This window comes from Balaenoptera ricei, chromosome 12 (assembly GCF_028023285.1).
Source record: "Balaenoptera ricei isolate mBalRic1 chromosome 12, mBalRic1.hap2, whole genome shotgun sequence".
NCBI lineage: Eukaryota > Metazoa > Chordata > Mammalia > Artiodactyla > Balaenopteridae > Balaenoptera > Balaenoptera ricei.
In genome coordinates, this window is record NC_082650.1 from 87947820 (window position 1) to 87965730 (window position 17911).

At 44.1% G+C, this 17911-nt stretch overlaps 1 protein-coding gene across 2 annotated transcripts in view; it reads left to right on the top strand.

The window, feature by feature from the left end:
• Positions 1-2587: 2587 nt before the first annotated feature.
• The window catches only part of LMBRD1 (LMBR1 domain containing 1), a 116761-nt gene continuing 101437 nt past the window's right edge, over positions 2588-17911 (top strand). The window contains exons 1-2 of one of the 2 annotated variants that reach the window (XM_059941834.1): positions 2588-2854; positions 10352-10528. In XM_059941834.1, coding sequence (XP_059797817.1) covers positions 2783-2854; positions 10352-10528 — 249 coding nt within the window. In that variant the 5' untranslated portion in view covers positions 2588-2782. Of the gene's footprint in view, positions 2855-3014; positions 3092-10351; positions 10529-17911 lie in introns of those variants that run through there. The other variant, XM_059941835.1, reaches the window with a different exon arrangement.

Sequence of the window (17911 nt, forward strand, 5' to 3'; positions counted from 1 at the left end):
TCAAAGAAACATGTGGTCTTGTGCTTTCCTGATGGAAGATTATACGTTTTCTGTTGACTAATTCTGGACGCTTTTCGTCGAGTGCTGCTTTCAGTTGGTCTAATTGGGAGCAGTACTTGTTGGAATGAATCGTTTGGTTTTCCAGAAGGAGCTCATAATAGAGGACTCCCTTCCAATCCCACCCTATACACAACATCACCTTATTTGGATGAAGGCCGGCCTTTGGTGTGGTTTGTGGTGGTTCATTTCACTTGCCCCATGATCTCTTACGTTCCCCACTATTGTACAATATCCACTTTTCATCTCCCATCACAATTTGTTTTAAAAACGGAAACTTTTCATTACGTTTCAGTAGAGAATCGCATGCGGAAATATGGTCAAGAAGGTTTTTTTTCGCTTAACTTATATGGAACCCAAACGTCAAAGCGATTAACATAACCACGTTGGTGCAAATGATTTTCAACAATTGATTTGTATATTTTGAGTATGTCGGCTATCTACCGCGTGGTATAACGTTGATTGTTCTCAATTAATGCCTCGATTTGATCGCTGTCAACTTCAACTGGTCTACCTGATCATGGAGCATCATCCAGCGAGAAATCTCCAGCACGAAACTTCTCAAACCACTTTTGACATGTTCGATCAGTCACAGCACCTTCTCCGTACACTGCACAAATCGTTTTTTGCATTTCAGTTGCGTTTTTACCTTTCTTGAAATAATAAAGCATAATATGCCGAAAATGTTGCTTTTTTCTTCCATATTCAATATTAAAATGGCGACACAAAAATTCACCAATTTTGATGTCTTTTTTTTAAATGCACGCTGATGTGACAGCTGTCACATACAACCTAACAAAATTGTTTCGAATGAAGTTAAAGACAACTAAGTGCTACTAGAGCCATCTTCTGGAAAAAACTGAACAAATCTTTTGGCCAACCTAGTACATCAGCTATTAAAAATGGTTCATTCTAGTCTTGAAAAAAAATCACCAACTTCACATAAAATTTAAAGTGGTAGGGAGATTATGATCTTTAATTCTTTAACTCCCCTCCTAACCATAAATTCTCCTTCACATACAGAGTTAAAAAGGGATGTAAGAGGAGTTTAAATTCTTGGCCTTTCAGCCAAATAAAATAGTAGTAAATGGACTGGAGGGGGAGAAGAGAAATTGAAGAGATTTCTTCTCTGAGAATTAGTGCTGGTCTATGAATTCCCACCTCTAACTCCAAGAAGTGATGTGTGTGTGGAAGGCAGAGGTGACATGTTGCCATCTAATCCCTAGCCTAGTAAGGGAGGCCTCGAGGGAGCTACTTGGGAAATCTGACATATGGTCCTTGCATCTGAGAGAGGGCTGGTACCCAACTCAGGCATGGGAGAACTTCAGCCGACTCTGGAGTTCGGCTGACTCCCTCTGGGATATCCAAGAAGGGCTGATAGCATTAATATTAGAACTAGGACAAGGTAGCTACATTGGGAATGGCCTGCGCCCTCAAAGGTTATTGGCGCAAGCCATACGGATCATGTGGTGTACAGGGGATTTGCGTGGTGTTGGAGAAGGGGGAAAACTGGCCTGCCGTCTTAAATCTCTCCTCCAAGCCAGCGGGCCTTCAGGAGAGGATTAGGAGACCTTAGCAGGAAGAGGCAGAAGTTTAAGTGACCACAGTATGCCCTGCAGAAGGTGAGGGAATTCTAAGTGGCTAGCTGGAGGAGAGATGTCTCTATTCACTTTGAGGAAACTATAGGAGAGAGGCCTCCCCAGAGGTGAATGGCCCACAGGAGAAAAAGTCACATTCAAACACTCGCAAGTTCAGGGAGCAGGAAACCACCTTGGATGGTACAATTCACAGTAAAACTCTCTTCTCGATTTTCTTCTTCCCTCCTCATTTTGCCCTTCCCTTCAGCAGGATTCTAGCCCGAAACAGGTCGGGGGTAACATAACCACATAATGCATTGTCAAGAGATGTGGGATTCATCCATAAAGTTGTGTTGTGACTACAAATACGTTTGTTCAGTTCAGTGGTTAACAATGTACCCACGCTCCATGGACCCAGGCAAGCCATCCCGGAACCATTCCGTGGGCTTCACTATGGGCCTATGGCGGTACCTTGCTCACTTATTTATGCACATCACGAGAAGCTGAGATTTCATTCTGATATGCTCACAAAGTCAAGTACCTTTAGGGTATAAAGTCATCATGGAAATTTACAGGCATGTAGAGATCTAAATATAAAGGCCATAACATCACATGATAAGGCAGCGTCCAGCCCAGCAGCTACTCAGGCTGGGCCCCGGTGCCAGCAAATCAGAAGGACATTTGGGCAGCTAGGAAACGTTCCCTTCATAGTCCGCCATGCCTGCAACCTGGGGAGGACTTCTGCCTTGGACATTAGGGAGCCTCTTCCTTTACAGCGGCAGTGGAAGCCCCCAAGGCGGCCGAGCTCTGCAGAAACAACAGCTGCAGCGCGCGTGGGCTCCTAGCTTTTCCGGTTCAGCAGCCAGGACCTAATTAAGTATTCCGCAGAGGTGACGTGGCCGGGAGACCACGCCCCTTCAGAGCCCCGCCCCGCAGCCGGCAGCGCGTGACGTCACGGCGTCCCGGACGCGCCCCGCCCCCGGCCGCTCGTCGCCAGGGGCCGCTCGCGGGCCCGGTCTCCTAGGCAACCAGGCGCTCCGCCCCTCCGCCCCTTTAACCTTTAGGGTGCGCGGGGCCGCGTCCCGCGCTCGCTCCCTTCTCCCCTCCCCTCGCCCCCTTCGCCGGGGCTGTCCCGGCCGGAAGCGAAGATGGCGGCGGCGGCGGGCGCGGCGTCAGCCGAGCTGGTGATCGGCTGGTGCATCTTCGGCCTCCTGCTCCTGGTAGGGGAGACGCTTGGAGTTCCCCAGGGCCTGGACGGGGGAGGAGGCAGCCCCGCCGTTGGCCTCCGGGGCCGGGACCCTCCTCGCCCCGCCCCGCCCGCTCCTGCGGGGGCTGCGGGGGCCCTGGGCGGGGGCGGGGCCGCGGGGAGGGGCGCGCCGGCCCCTCGTTGCCCGCGCGGGGTGGTCCCCCCGGCTGCTGGCTGCGTCCTGACCCGGAAGCCGCGCGGGCGCACCTGGGTATGGGGTCCGGGGAGAGGAGGGGCCCTGGGAGCCGGGAGCGCCCGCCTGCGCGAGTCCCGTGGGCGCCACGTCGTCGCCCCGTGGGGGGGTTCTCTGCCCCTCTGAGTGGTCCACCTTGCCCCTTCTCTTAGGACGGGGGGTCTGCAGCCTTCTCTCCCCATTGTGCGACCCTGCCTTGGTGACGTGCGGTGTTCGTTCTGAGGCCGGGTGTTCGCGTTCCTTCCCGGTCTCTGCTGGGCGAAAACCTGTGCAGGGCGGAGCTGGGCCCCGGTCACTGCCAGTGTCAGGGTCTGTGTACCCACCTGTCTGACTTCAGGTGCCTCCTTCCCAGCTTCCTGGTTCCTTCTTCTCCAGTGAGCAGAACGTGGGCCTTAATGGGCCAAATGGCCTAGGTTGTACTTCCCTAACCCATATTAAAACGCTTTTATGTGGGAATTCAGTTTATTTCTCTTCGTACCCTTCCCCAGTCTCACTCTTCCCTCGTGGTCTCCAGCCCATCCTGTCGTTGCTTCAACAGGACAACTATCCGCCCCAAAGTATTTTGCCACTTTGCATTAGGAAAACAACAAAATCAAACCAAAAAACTGTTTACTTCACTTGTTGAAATCAAGACTTGTCTCATTTTACTTCACTTTCTTGATTCCACTACCGTGTCTGCAACCTCTGTGTTATAGTCTGTTTTTCCAGTAGGTGTTGCAGCGGAAACTACCCTCCCCTCCAAAGTGCGAAAACTTGAAAAGGCTTCTCTTGTTGCCTTTACTCCTCGCCCGGAAAGTAATAATGCCTTTACCCTGGAACACACTTTATTCTGCTTAGAGAAAAGTGGAAACCGTGAAGGTTGGCTGTGGTTTCCAAAGCCTGTACTTGGAGAGTTCACTGGCTTTTCCATACCCTCGTATTCACTTGACTTTGTAGGGGAGCGAAATTTGGCGCCCCAAAATGGCTCTCTGGCTTGATGGTTAGTTCAGGCTGATTATATGTAAGAAACAGAAGACTCGGGAAATCTTTCTTTTTTACCTCTGTCTTAGCTGCTGGGAGAATTTAGGTAAGGGACTTGTTCCCCAAATAGAGTCATCACCTGAGATGTCTGCAGAGGATGTGGGCTAGGCGTGATGGTGGTGGTGGTACTCCGCTGGGCCTAGAGATCCGAGTCCCTCTGTCCTGTTGTCTCTGCCTGGCCCAGCAAAAGTGTATTTGCCAACCTTTTGCTTTCTGTCTGCATGTGAATTGCCTTCCTCCCTGCTGAAGTCCCAAACCACCCCCGCCCCAGGATCCTCTGTCTACAGCTGAAAGTGGTATTTAAGGTGAGGGCTTTGGCCATTTTGGCGAGTTTTCTTGGGTATCTCCCCTGTATACATGTTCTCAGGCGTTTGTTTTTCTCCTGTTGATCTATCTCATGTCAATTTAACTGTTAGACCAGTCAGAAGAACTGAAGAACGAAAGGTACATTTCTTCCTCCCTGACAGAGGAAAACAAAGGAGCATGTAACCTGTATCAAAGTCCAGGGGGGAATCTCTTGGCAGTTATCAGTGAAAAACATGTAAGGTAGAGCAGTTGTGCTGTAAAATGTAGGAGGATGCAAACAAAACATAATGTGGCCTTTAGGAGGGCCTGAAGATAGGTGGGAAAACAAAAATCCTTGTAACAGGTTATTTTAAGTACTGAAAACCAAAGTATGGTTTTATGAATTAAATAGGACTTCAGAGAATAGAGAACAATATTGGGAGAGAGTGGAATTGAGGCAAACTTTGGATAGATAATGAAGGGAAGGCATTTAAGTTGGTGATACTACAGTGGGAACAAGATAAAATGAGAAGGGAATTAAAGGTCTGAAATTAGATGTTGGAATAGAAAGAAATTAGTAATGAGGGCCATTGTTTAATTTTGTGCAAGTCTCTTTAGTTCCTGGATTATTAGAAGAGAGCTGAATTCTCATGTCTCCTTCTGCATTCAGCCTTTTCAGAGATTATTTTGGTTGAAGTATATGAAGTTTTAGTGATATGTAGTTGGAAGCAGAGTATCTTTTAGGTCATTGTGGACCTTGTTCTGTAATACTACACCCAAACTCAGTTAAGTAGAAGCTTCTTAATATGAAATATGGATTCTGAAACCCTATCAATGAACTTTTGTTCAGTTGTATTAAAGTCCACGTTGTACTTTGAATGGATCTTTCCCCATGCGTGGTTTTATAATGTGGTGCATTTGATCATTTAGAAAATACTGGTTCACTGAGTTATGCCGATCTTCCAAATGTGGATACCTTTCATTATATAAATCAAAATATCCCATTCATCAGTATCACGACTGATCTTGTCAGAAGAAATGTCTCAGAAATAAGTATTGAGAATTGTCAAGCTCACAGTCGTGGATACATGTTTTCCAAAATTCTGGTTTTCATTTGAAAGCTTGAATTTTATCACTGGTAACAAATACTCTCAGTTGTTTTTCTTGAACTGATCGGCTTCCTTTGTTCATTTAGACAAAATCTGCCAAATATCCAAGTCTGAATAACCATAGTTAGTCACTTGTGCTTTCAAGTGAAAACGATGTTTCTTGGAAATAGTGCCTAGTTTGGCTTTTGACTCTTAAATACTGAGGTGCTTTTCCTGGGGACAGCCAGCCATCGCAGGTTGAGTACATACTTCCAGTATGCGTTTCCCCAAGGAGTATTAAAAGAGTCAAGTGTTGAAGTTTAATAAAGTTAACATTTACCGCTTTGTCAATTATAGTTTTAAGTTAAATAGTCTTTAAAAAAAATTTTTTTCCCCCTTCTTGAGTGTGGTGTGGTGGTAAAGAATAAGATTACTACTGGCACGTTTGGTGCCATTGTCTTGATTCATGCTTAAATCGCCAGCAGTTTTCCCCACCAAGGCTTTTGCACCATCAGTGCATATATCAACATAGTGACAAAGGCGGATGACGTCTTAGTATTATTATGGGGTTAGTTTCTATTTGCAAATCCCCAGAAAGGGTTGTGGGGCTGCCAGGGGTCTGGGGACTTAACACTTTGAGAACTGCTGCCGGTGGTCTTCTAAAGAATTAGAACTCTGAGATTGACTACTTTCGTAACCTTGGGCAAACAGGATGGACTTCATTTTCTTCTGCCACATAAGGAAAGGTGAGACTTGGCTCCTCCAAAGCCTATAATCTAACTGTCTACCTTTACTGGATCAATCTGAGCTCCTCTACCTAACCCCTCCCCCTGCAAGATGCTCAGTAATTTGGTTTACACCATCTCTCAAGTTGCAGTTCCCGTTACTGTACAAGATTGAGTCTCTGTTTCTGTAAAGTAAGTTTACTCTGGTTACTCAAAGTGAGGGGATCATCTGGGAACTTGTTAGAAGTACAGAACATAAGACCCCAGCCCCACCGAATCAGAATCTGCAGTTCGACAAGATCCCAGGCAGTATGTGTGTGCGTTCATTTAACAAATGTTTATCTGTTCTCATGCCTGCCTCTGCCCAGGTGCTTCTTCACCTTGACTGCTCGTTAAAGCCACCTGGGGAGTATTAAAAGCCCTAATGCCCTGACAGGTTAAATCACAATCTGTTGGGAGGGGTTGGGGACTGCTCTAAACCTTTCCTTATAATTGTTAGCAAAATTATGTATTGGTTTCTTTTATGAAATCCTCTACGATGTTATTTCATGTGACATTTAATAATAATTGGTGCTGTTTGTGGCACTGTGCTGAACTCTTCATTCAGTTTTTATAACCTCCTGTGAAAGAAGTATTCTTATTTCTGTCTTACAGTTGAGGACATTTGGTTTATTTTATAATGTAGTAACTATTGATAGATTTGTTACCGAGTCCAAGCTTGCTCTGCTTGCCACATGACGGGCCAATGAACCCGAGACGAGGGCAAGGAATACGACTTTACTTGGAAATCTGGCAGACCGAGAAGGTGGCAGACTAGTGTCTCTGAAAAGCCATTTTATCGGGGTCTGGATGCAAGTTTCTCTTGCAGAATCAGAGGGAGAGGCCTTGAGGAAGTAAAGTAAAAAGGGCCATCAGTCTTGCAAAACACTTCCTGGAATGACCAGCCTCGGAGAGGAGATGTGTTAGTTTCTTTTTTCTTGCAGCCATCCACAGGTGGGCGGGTTCCCTGAGGCAGGCCATTAGGTATGGTTATAATAACAAAAGCAACGAAAAGCAAAGGTTAAAGTCAAAGAAACAGATCCAACTTTAGCTCTTCCCTGTTAGGGATTTAACCTGTAAACAACTGTTTGGGGTTCTGTTTTAAAACTGTAAAGGGATCTTGAGACCAAAAAGTTTGGGAACCTCTGGCTTAACTATTTTGCCTGCGTTGCCCTTTCCCTGCCTGTTATTGGCAAACTCCTTTCTTTGCAGTAATACCTGTCACGCTGAACTTTGTAAAAGCGCAGATCTCCTTGAAGTCCAACAAAAAGTTTATTGAGCACTTTGTGTCAGATACTGCTAAGGATAGAAAGAAAAGGCTCATCTTCCAGTGACTTCCAAAATAATCGGGGAATGTTTTAAATATCTGTCAATTAATTTAGAAACAAACCCATTAAATATTAATATGAGTAACATTTTATGAAAGAATATTTTCCAGAACAAAAAGAAATTAGTAAGTAGCCGGAATTTGAATGAAGCTCTTCTTTCTCTCTCCCTTCCTTCCTTCCTTCCTTTCTTTCTTTCTTTCTTTCTTTCTCTCTCTCTCTCCTTCTTTCTTTCTCTCTCTCTCTCTCCCCCTCCCTCCCTCCCTTCCTTCCTTTCTTTTTCTTTCTCTCTCTCTCTCTCTCCCCCCTTCCTCCCTCCCTCCCTCCCTCTCCTTCTTTCTTTCTCCCTTCAGAGCTTGCTTGCTTTCTTTCTTTCTCTTCCTTCCTTCCTTCCTTCCTTCCTTTCTTTCTTTCTCTCTCCCTCTCTCTCTCTCTCCCTTCCTCCCTCCCTCCCTCCTTCCCTCCCTTCCTTCCTTCCTTCCTCCCTCCCTCCCTCCCTCTCTCCCTCTGTCTTTCTTTCTTCCTTCCTTCCTTCTTTCCTCCCTCCCTCCCTCCCTTCCTTCCTCCCTTCCTTCCTTCCTTCCTTTCCTCCTTTGTTTCTTTCTCTCCAACAACCAGGTTCCCAGGAGCACATTTTCCTTTTCACCTTATTTTTTCCTGCTATTCTGATACCAACTGAAATGTTAATAATGTAAAGGCATGCAACAACTTGGATGGATTTCAGATTCATTATGCTAAGTGAAAGAAGCCAGACTCAAAAGACATACTATATAAGGACATGATGACATTCTAGAAAAAGCAGAAGGTATGGGGACAGATAACAGTGGTTGTTGAGGGCTGGGGAGTAGAGAGATGGGTTAACTCTGGAGGGGCATAGGGGATTTTTCTGCGGTGATGGAACTGTTCTTAGATCTTGACTGTGGTTGGAGAATTTGGAAACTGAAACTAATTAGGTGGTGCTTAGGTTAGTTAGGTGGTGCTTAGGTTAGTTAGGTGGTGCTTAGGTTAGTTAGGTGGTGCTTATTAGTTCAGTTCTGGCTCCTGAACTAGAAGGGAAGTTACATGAAAAACTGGGTTCGCCTCTTGATGGGTGTTGAACCAAAAGACACAACCACGCCACAGAGCAGGAGTAGGGAGAACACCGGGGATCTTTCCCAAAGCAGTGTCTCCTCAGCAGGAAGACTGGGGAAGCTTTAAGCTAAGGGTGTGTGCATGTTCCTGAAGGGGCTTGAGCGGAGGAACAGAATTGGGGCACAGGTCCACAGAGCTAGCTTTAATTGATTGAAGTCACTAGGGTCAGAAAAGGTCAACATCATCACCCCTTAGGTTCCAGTTGGTCTAGTGGTTGAGCGCCCGAGGCGGGGTTAAATTCTGCAGAACAGCTCGAGAAAGTGCTTCAGGCTAATCTTTACCACCATTGAAACAGAATTGGGAGTTTACAACTGATTTATTATCTTTACTGTTGGTACTTCTCTCGCCTGATAAGTCTTTTGTTCCTTTAAGGTCTGTAATTACTGAGACCCATTCAAGGATGTGCGCTGTGGCCAGGCTTAGATCACTAAATGGCTTGGGCCAAGAGTGGCTTCTCTTATGTCAGGAAGGCCACGCCTGGTTCTCTTTCTCTAGGGAATCCCTGCCCTATCTGCTTATAGTGAAAGTTAAATCTGTTGAAAAGCATGAAATGCCAAAACCAAGCTTGTGTCCCAGGGGTTTGATAGAGCTTAGTTAAAACCCTGGTTTTCAGGCTTGCCTCAGATTGGAATCCTCAGGCACTGGAAGTGCCGATGCCTGGAGGAGCCTCACTCGCTGATTGAAGTGGTTTGCGGGGTGGGTGTGCAGGTATGTAAGTTTTTACCCAGGGGATTCTAACACAGCCAGGGCGGGGGATCCCTGATTCAGGATCTGTCTGCTTCCCCTAGGATTAGGGCGGAGGTTCTCGAAGTGTAGTCCTTGGACCAGCAGCAGCCTCACCTGGGAACTTGTGACAAACGCAGGTTTTCTGGACCTTCTCCAGACCCGTTGGATCTGGAACTCTGTGCTTTAGCAGCCCTCCAGGGGATTCTGATGCTGGAATCTCAAGTTAGAGGATGGCGAGAGTACAGTCCTATACCCTCTGTTAGTTTCTAGGAAGATGTTGACGACTATCGAGAGTACCTGGTGGAGATGTCAACCTCAGTACCTCTGAGTGTGCTTTTTCCCTGAAAAGTTCCTTGCAATGCACGGGCATCCATTTTCAGTGTTCGCTTTTCTTCGTTTAATGCCCTTTGAAATGTGAATTATAGTATCATGTGTCAATTGCGTGGTGATTATTGGCAGTTAATCTTTAGTTGAATAGTACTCTTGAACTGTAATAATGGGGCAGAAGTTAATTTCAATTCAAGTGGTATTCTGTGATGCTTCAGCAGTAAGAATAGGATAGAACAACTTCTAGTTATGTCTTCCATCTATAGGGAAAAGTGTTCAGAGCTAGTTAGAACTGTAATGTTGTGTGAAACCATGAATGGTTATACTGTGTTCAGTGAGGAAATATGTAACTGAGCACTGTTATTGATAACTTTTGCTTGTTTTTTTTGCTGTCTTGGCACCCAAGTGAAGTTGTACTGCTTTCATGAACTCGGCTTTGAAAGTTATAAATCTTCAATAAGTTTATAAAGGGGTAGTGGATGTTGCTTAAACATCCGGAAGAATCACTACTTGACATAATGTTTCCCATTGGGAACTTCCAAACACAGACTAAAATCAGTTTTAGAGAATACATAGGGCAGTAACAAAACATTTCTTTCTGTTCTATTTCAGGCTATTTTGGCATTCTGCTGGGTATATGTTCGCAAATATCAAAGTCAGCGGGAAAGTGAAGTTGTCTCCACCATAACAGCGATCTTTTCTCTGGCGATTGCTCTTATCACATCAGCACTTCTACCAGTGGATATATTTTTGGTTTCCTACATGAAAAACCAAAATGGTACATTTAAGGTAATTATCATCATACTATGGGAATTTTTCCTTTCATATTCTTGGCAATTAAGTATTTACTGAAATGTTTAGCAGTGCAGTGTATGTTGTGTTTTATTGTCGTCTCTGGGGATAAGCGAGAATGAAAATGCACATAGAGGCCGAGTATGTGACAACTACATGGAACAGACTGTTCGCTGACTTACAACCATCCAAGTGTGAAGAATGCATTTTGTTAATCGGAAAATGTGCTAAGTAATCATAATAGGGTTGTTTTTGTGCCTCTTGCACCTCCCTTGAAGTCTGTTTGACTTGATCTGCATCAATGCAGTACATGATAATTTAGAAAGGATTTTGTTAGTGGCAGATTAGGGTCTTCATCTCTATGTCATATTGAGTACTCTGAGTCACTGTGATGTAGGCTGCGGATTATCAGACCTGAGTTCTAATCTTGATTCTCACTGTCTAACTTGTGTCTTTGGCCAAACTGAACTTTTCTGGACTTCAAGTTCCTCATTTTTAAAATGCATGGTGTTGGACTGGAAAATTTCTGAGTTCCTTTTCAATTATGCAAGTTACTTTTACATTTCTTATTAGTGTAACCTTCTATGAGGCAGGAACTGTGTCTTGTTTGTTTCTGTATGCCCAGTGTCTGACAAGCAGTAGGTACTTAAATATTTGAATGAAATATTATTTCAGTTATCTCAATAATGCATGGTTCCAAAGTAAGTTCCTGAATTGGGCCAGCTGGGCTGAAATAATTTGATAATTTTTTGTAGTTAGGTTTGGATAGATTCTGATTGCTGTGAAAACTACAGTTATTTTCTGTAGGTCAGTCATTCATTTAGCGAGTATCAGTTGACCACTTAGTATGTGCCGAACACTATACAGAGATAGTAACTAACGTTTGTTGAGTATTTACTATGTGTCAGACCCTTTCCTAAATGGTTTACATGTCTTCACGGCATTAATGTCCCAACCACCCTATGAGGTAGATAGTGTTATCCATGTTTTTATGGGCAGGAAGCCAGGGTTCAGAGAGGTGACGTGACCCATCTCAGGTCTTGGGGTTTGTAAGTGCTGTTTGCTGGGATTTGAAGCTCTGCAGTCCAGCTCCAAAGCTCTTTGCTCACTGGGATCTGGATCTGTACCTCTGTCTATATCTATCCATCTGATACAGTGGAAGTAGTGTTATCCCTTGTATAACTGTTGTTTGAGTAGGAGATTTTTTAAGTTTTAAATTTAGAATATTTGATTTGTTTAGATTTTGTGGGATTATGTTTTCATCTTGAAATTTCTAAAGTAAATATTTTCATGAAATTATGAACTTCCCCTTAGATGATGTAGTTGTTCTGGAACCATGCTTACTTTAGTAGTCACTTTCTGGGTACTAGTTTTTTGTTTTACTTTTGTTTTTTTTAATCCGTGAGATTGCATTTATACTTGTTTAAACAAGACTTCAGGAATTCACCCACCTAAAGAAGCAAAAGTATTACCCATAAAAACTTAGGGCATTTATTTTATTAATAATATGCCCCAAAAGAGAAGAAAATGTATAACTATAGTTAATGTGCTTATTTTATGGTTGTTAAATCTGAATGCGCACCAATAATTAGAAGGGAAAAATTCCATGTTAGTGTTTTTTTTCCCCCAATTAAAAAAAAAAATGTTTTCTTTCATTACTGAGGGATTATTTATTCAGCAATTGTATGTTCTTTTTTTTTTTCTACTGTTCATTTACTTAGTTGTCTCTGTTTAGTTCTGTTTGTTTTTAGCTAACTCAGCTTAATGTATCAGTTTTTTTTCCCAATACTTTGATGCCTTTCTTGATATTTTAAACATCCTTTGTTTCCCTTTCTGCCTTTTTCTGGGAGGGCTGGATGGGAGACTAGTGAAATTCATAAGAGTTGTCATTTGAAGCTGGCATGTGCTAACACTGAAAGGAGAACTGAAAAAACTTTCAAAGGACACTTTCCCAGTAAACCGTAGAGAGTATTTTCTCCAAACTGTTATTAATGAATTCTCTTGAGGTGCTTAGTGAAAGACAAGAGTGAGTATGTAAGAATTAGTTTTCAGACTTCATGCCGCAGCTGTAAATTTAGCTGTCTTCGGGTAGAAGTGTCCACACTGTCTTTAATCTCTTCCGTCCTTATTAGTCAGGATGAATGTGCAAGTTGACGTTGTTTTCCATGATGCATTATGTCGTATCCTAAGTTTTGCAATGTGCATTTCTTATTCCTAAATGAATATAAGTAAGTATCGTCTAACTGTCTCCATTTCCACCTCAAATGTTGAAGCCTCTAAACCGATTAGGGACCTGCTTATAAGGTGTAATTGTTTGGAAACTCAGAGATGTCAAGGACTGCTAACATTTGGCTTAGGAACTGAGGGTGCCGGACAGGTGGTCAACACACTTTCTCTGTTTTATTTTATTTGCCTTCGTAGCTGTTTATGCCTTCTTTTGGCCAAGGATATATTGTAATAATGTCTGAACTGTTTCCCTTCACCTTTTTTTAAACACATGGCACTATGAATAATTTCAGCCAGATCATTTCTTTGTTTCTAGTTTTTGTGAAATAATTAACTTTATAGATTAAAGAAAAAAAAAACCTTAAAGTATAGCCGAAGTGTTCTATTATAGTGTCTAGTTGACCAATAACTTTAGCTAGTGATATACACAAAGTATAGCAATCAAAGAAATCAGAAATGGCCACTAACGTGAGCAAATATTCTTTTTTTTATACAGTGTGTAAAATTAAAATAAAATCAGTAGTTAAGGTATGGCATCGCAACATTTGTTTTGGTAGCTAAAATGTTCATCTCCTCCTTCCCTCCATCAATGATTAGTCTCTCTATGGCCCATAATTATGAGATGTCTGGGTTGAACTCTACTACTGCCTCATTCCTACTCTCAGATGCTGGTAATTTTATCTTAGAGCTCTGTACTCGTCACTACACCTTAAGTATATTCATGCACTTCATATTTACTGAGTGTGTAATGTGTACCTGACAGAGACGTGGATGCTAGAGGTTAACGATTACAGCCATGAGGCCGCTGCTCTCAGGGAGCTCACGTTCTGTGAGAGCAGACCAGCAGCCAGCAGACAAAACAGGCTAGCTTCCTAGTACTCCCTGCTGTGAGGATGCGGAACAGAGGGACGGGAGGGTCCGGCCGGTGGTGGGCGTTGAGGCAGGAGAATGGCTGAGGAGGACCGGGCTGCCGGCGGTCCTGCAGGTGAGAACCGAGCAAGGGCCGCCTAGGGGAAGCAGCGGCAGGTACAGGGGCCCTCAGGCAGACGTGCTTTTGGCCCGTTTGGCTGAGGTGTGGCACTGGGGGCCGTGCTTTGGTACGAGCTGAGATGAAGAGGAAGGTGGGGACAGATTGTTTGTGACTTTTAGGCCATGTTAATGGGTTTAGATTTTCTTCCAAGGGCAGTGGGAAGTTAGAGAAGGTAAAAAATAAAGGTGGTGTGGATTAGAGGGGTACTAGCGGAGAAAAGTGATTAAAACTGGTATGGATTTTGGAGCTAGAACTGCTTGGATCGGCTGATGGATTAGATATGGGGGTGGAAGGAAAATGAAAACCAGAGATTAACGAAGCACTGAAGCCTAGTACACCTTCGAGAAATAGGGCAGCCTGGGGGAATAATTAGACCTGTGTGTGCACACGGGCAAGTGAGGGATGTAGAAAAAGAGCTGTATTTTGGACAAGTTACCCTCAAGGTGCCTATCATACGTATTCAAGTGCGGCGCCGAGCAGGGAGTTGAAGCTCCAGGGAAACCTTAGGGTTGGAGAGGGGTATCTGGACGTCATCAGCACGTGGATGGTATTTAGAGCTCTGCACTGTCCGGCAGCTGGGGAGACCGAGTGGTCAGAGAGGGCTTGGCATGGGCCATGGATTCGAGAGCTGCGCTGGTTACGTGGAGGCCGGCCCAGGGGGAGGGGCTGCAGCCTGGGAGGTGGGAAGGAAAACGGCAGAGGGGCCTCTCGGGAGGAGAACGTGTTTCAGGAAGCGTGGTGCTGAGAGGTGGAGGGCGAGAGGGAGGGGAGTGACCGCGGCTTTGGTGAGGAGCCGCTTCCGCGGAGCCGGAGCCGCGGGCCAGCTAGGTGGGCGCGGCTGAGTGTGCGCCGGAAGGTGAGGGGGCAGGGGCGGGGGATGCCCGCAGCGTTTCAGGAAGCTCTGTCCTCCAGGGCGGCGTGTGCGTATCTGTGGGGGCGGCGTGTCCTTTCATGGAAGCTACTAGAGCGTGTGCGCTTTAGGGTTCCGTAGGGCGGGAGAGGTGTCTGGGAGGAGAGAAAGGGTATCGCCGCAGGTGCAGTGTCCTTGCGAAGGCAGAGGGGTGGGGACCCAAAGGGAAAGGGTTGGCTGTAAATAGCGCGGGCGCTCGGCAGAAGGAAGGGCTGGCATTCGAGTACAGATGGCGGTCGGTTCTAGATTTGGGAGTGAATCGAGTAGCTCTGTTTTGTCCTCAGGTTATTTGAGAGACCTGTAAGTCAGTGCTTGTCAACCATTGGCTTCTGTGCTGGGTGACCCTTGTGAGGGCTGCCCTGTGCATTGCAGGTGCTCAGCAGGTCCTGGCCTCCGCCGCTCGATGCCGCTAGCGTACAGAGCCCGCCGCCACCCTCCAGCGTCTCCAGGGCATTGCCAGGTGTCCATGGGGGACGGAGTCACCCCTGCGTGAGAACCATTGGGCTAAGGTGAGGTTATCTGGTAAAATTAAGGAGAGTCAAGTGTGGTTTGGGGTTGGACCGAGCATTTCGGAAAGTCATCTTGAAGAATGGGAGAGGGAGTTTTACATACACGAACCGCTCCCTCTTTGTTCTGTGGACTTTATATCCTTTTCCTTTCTTCTAAAATGTTCTTCTTTCGTATTCTTTACTTAGTATTAGTTCTTGTTTGTCCCACATTCCTTTGGGTCTTCTGAAGTTCCTTTTGGTCTCTACTTTGGGAGGCAGTAGCTTGTGGAATGTATCAAGGGTACAGCATTTCTCGAAATGTAGAAGAAGGAAGTTTCATAAACTAAGCTCTTTTGACGGTACATCAGATACCTTGGAGGCAAGACTGTATATAAAAGCCAAATACACAAATAGTACTTGAGTGATGTTGTATATTTTACACATATTTTTGCTTTAAAATAGTAACAGTAATGCTCTCTAACTGCCACAAGATTTGGTTAAAGTAAAGAACGTTGGAGGGTAAAAGATACTAAATTTTAATGAACCTTTGGATTTAATTACCTTCAGACTTTCTACATTTAATCTTTTTCTGAGGTTGGGGGTCTTCTTCAATTTTGAAGTTTAACTTTTATGTGATTCTCAATGGGTACGTTAATACCTCGTGGGGTTGTCTTGGAAATTGGTAAGGAGCTTGCGTAAGGGTAGATGTAATTATCCTCTGTTTCAAAAAATCTTCAAGTTTGAAAAATCTTTTAAAATGTCTGTTTTGATGTTTAAACAATCACTAAAGAAACGCAGCTTTTGGGAGTAGAAGCTTTGGTTGTGTGTATATTCATTTGGATACTTGAGTCGTTGATGAAGAAATTTCCAGTCACTGGCGAGAATTCTCCCCAGTGCTTTTCCAGTCCTGTGTGGGAAGCACTGCTTAACGTTCTTTCCATTTTTCTGTAGTATATGTACAGTGTTTCTTTCATTACATTTTTTAGACAAAGATTGTGTATGTTGTTAAAACTATTGGTTGCAACTTGTTCTGTTTACCCGCACTCAAAAATAGTTTATGGATATCCATATATGCCTGTATGTTTTGCAGATGACTTTTAGAATCAGCATGGCAAAACACTCTACCCACTATTGGGATTTTGATAGGCAATATGTAGTTTTTATAGATTAATTTGGAGGGATTTGGTATTTACAGTCTTTTCATGTGGGAACGTGTGACTTTTCATTTATTTGGATCTTTTTTATATTCTGTATAGTTAACATAATTTTAAAATTGAGGCCATTAAGTTTTTCTTTTTTAAAAAAATTTATTTGTTTTTTATTTATTTTTGGCTGCGTTGGGTCTTCGTTCCTGTGTGCAGGCTTTCTCTAGTTGTAGCGAGCGGGGGCCACTCTTCCTTGCAGTGCACGGGCCTCTCATTGCGGTGGCTTCTCTTGTTGCGGAGCACGGGCTCTAGGCGCGCGGGCTTCAGTATTTGTTGAGCGTGGGCTCAGTAGTTGTGGCTCACGGGCTCTAGAGTGCAGGCTTAGTAATTCTGGTGCTCCGCGGCATGTGGGATCTTCCTGGACCAGAGATCAAACCCGTGTCCCCTGCATTGGCAGGCGGACTCTTAACCACTGCACCACCAGGGAAGTCCTCTTAAGTTTTTCATAGTCTTAATTGCTATTGGAAAAATGCTATTTTTATTGTGCGCTGTGTGTCAAGGTTTGCATTTGTAGTGCTAAATATGGGGTTTCCACATTTTTGTTCTTTTAGGCATTTGTCAATTAGAAATTCATAGATATTCATTGCTAGAGGTGTTTGTAGGTGAAAAAGGAAAAAAAAGAAAAACCTAAATTATTTTAGGAGAGTTGAATGTTTCTGCTCTTCGTTAAGAGACCTTGTAAGTGGGATGTTGATACTAACTTGAGCTCTTAAAGTATTGATAGAACAAAATTGACCTGGCTACTAATTTGAGCCTTGGTGCTTAATCGCAATGACCAGTCACATTGGCGCTCCAGGCTTAATTTTCATATGCATACAATTAGGATAGTCACAAAGACTTGCTATTATACCCCAGTCCTATTTCATTAATGTATAGATTTTTTTATTTGAAAAGATTAATTAGAATTAATTTTCTAAGTTAAAGTACTAAATTTAAATGACTAATTTTAAGAAAATGTGGGTTGAATGCAAAGAAGTTTATGTTGACTGTTCTTTTAGGTATTTTAAAATATCTTGTTTCTAAAATACAAATCATACCTGTCGCTCTGCACAAAGCTGCATCACTGTTTTCCGTTGCCTTTAGGACAGAGGCCAGAAGACCTAGCGTGACTCACGGTCCCTCAAACCTAATGCCTTTCCCTCCCTCACTCCACCTGCTTTCTCTCCCCTTTCCAAAAGCTCTAGTGAATCTGTAGTTTGCTTCCTGCAGGTTTTTCAGAGTCTCCATGTATGTTCCTTCATTCTCTTCCCTCCTTCCCACTGTGTTATTCCGGCCCCAGTTTAGTGGCCCTGGCCCGTAGCTGCCTCTGCTTCACGTGCTTCCCCAGGACCATGTCGTCACGTCAGCTCAGCATTCACCTGCTGAAATTGCCTGTTTACTTGTCTGTCTGTCACTTCTTGAGGGCACAGACCGTACCTGTCAGAGTCGATGATACATTTATAAGTGATATCCAGTCATATTAAAATTTAAGTATAATTGTTAAGCAAATGGCTGTTTCATTAATATTTCTATTGTTTCCTT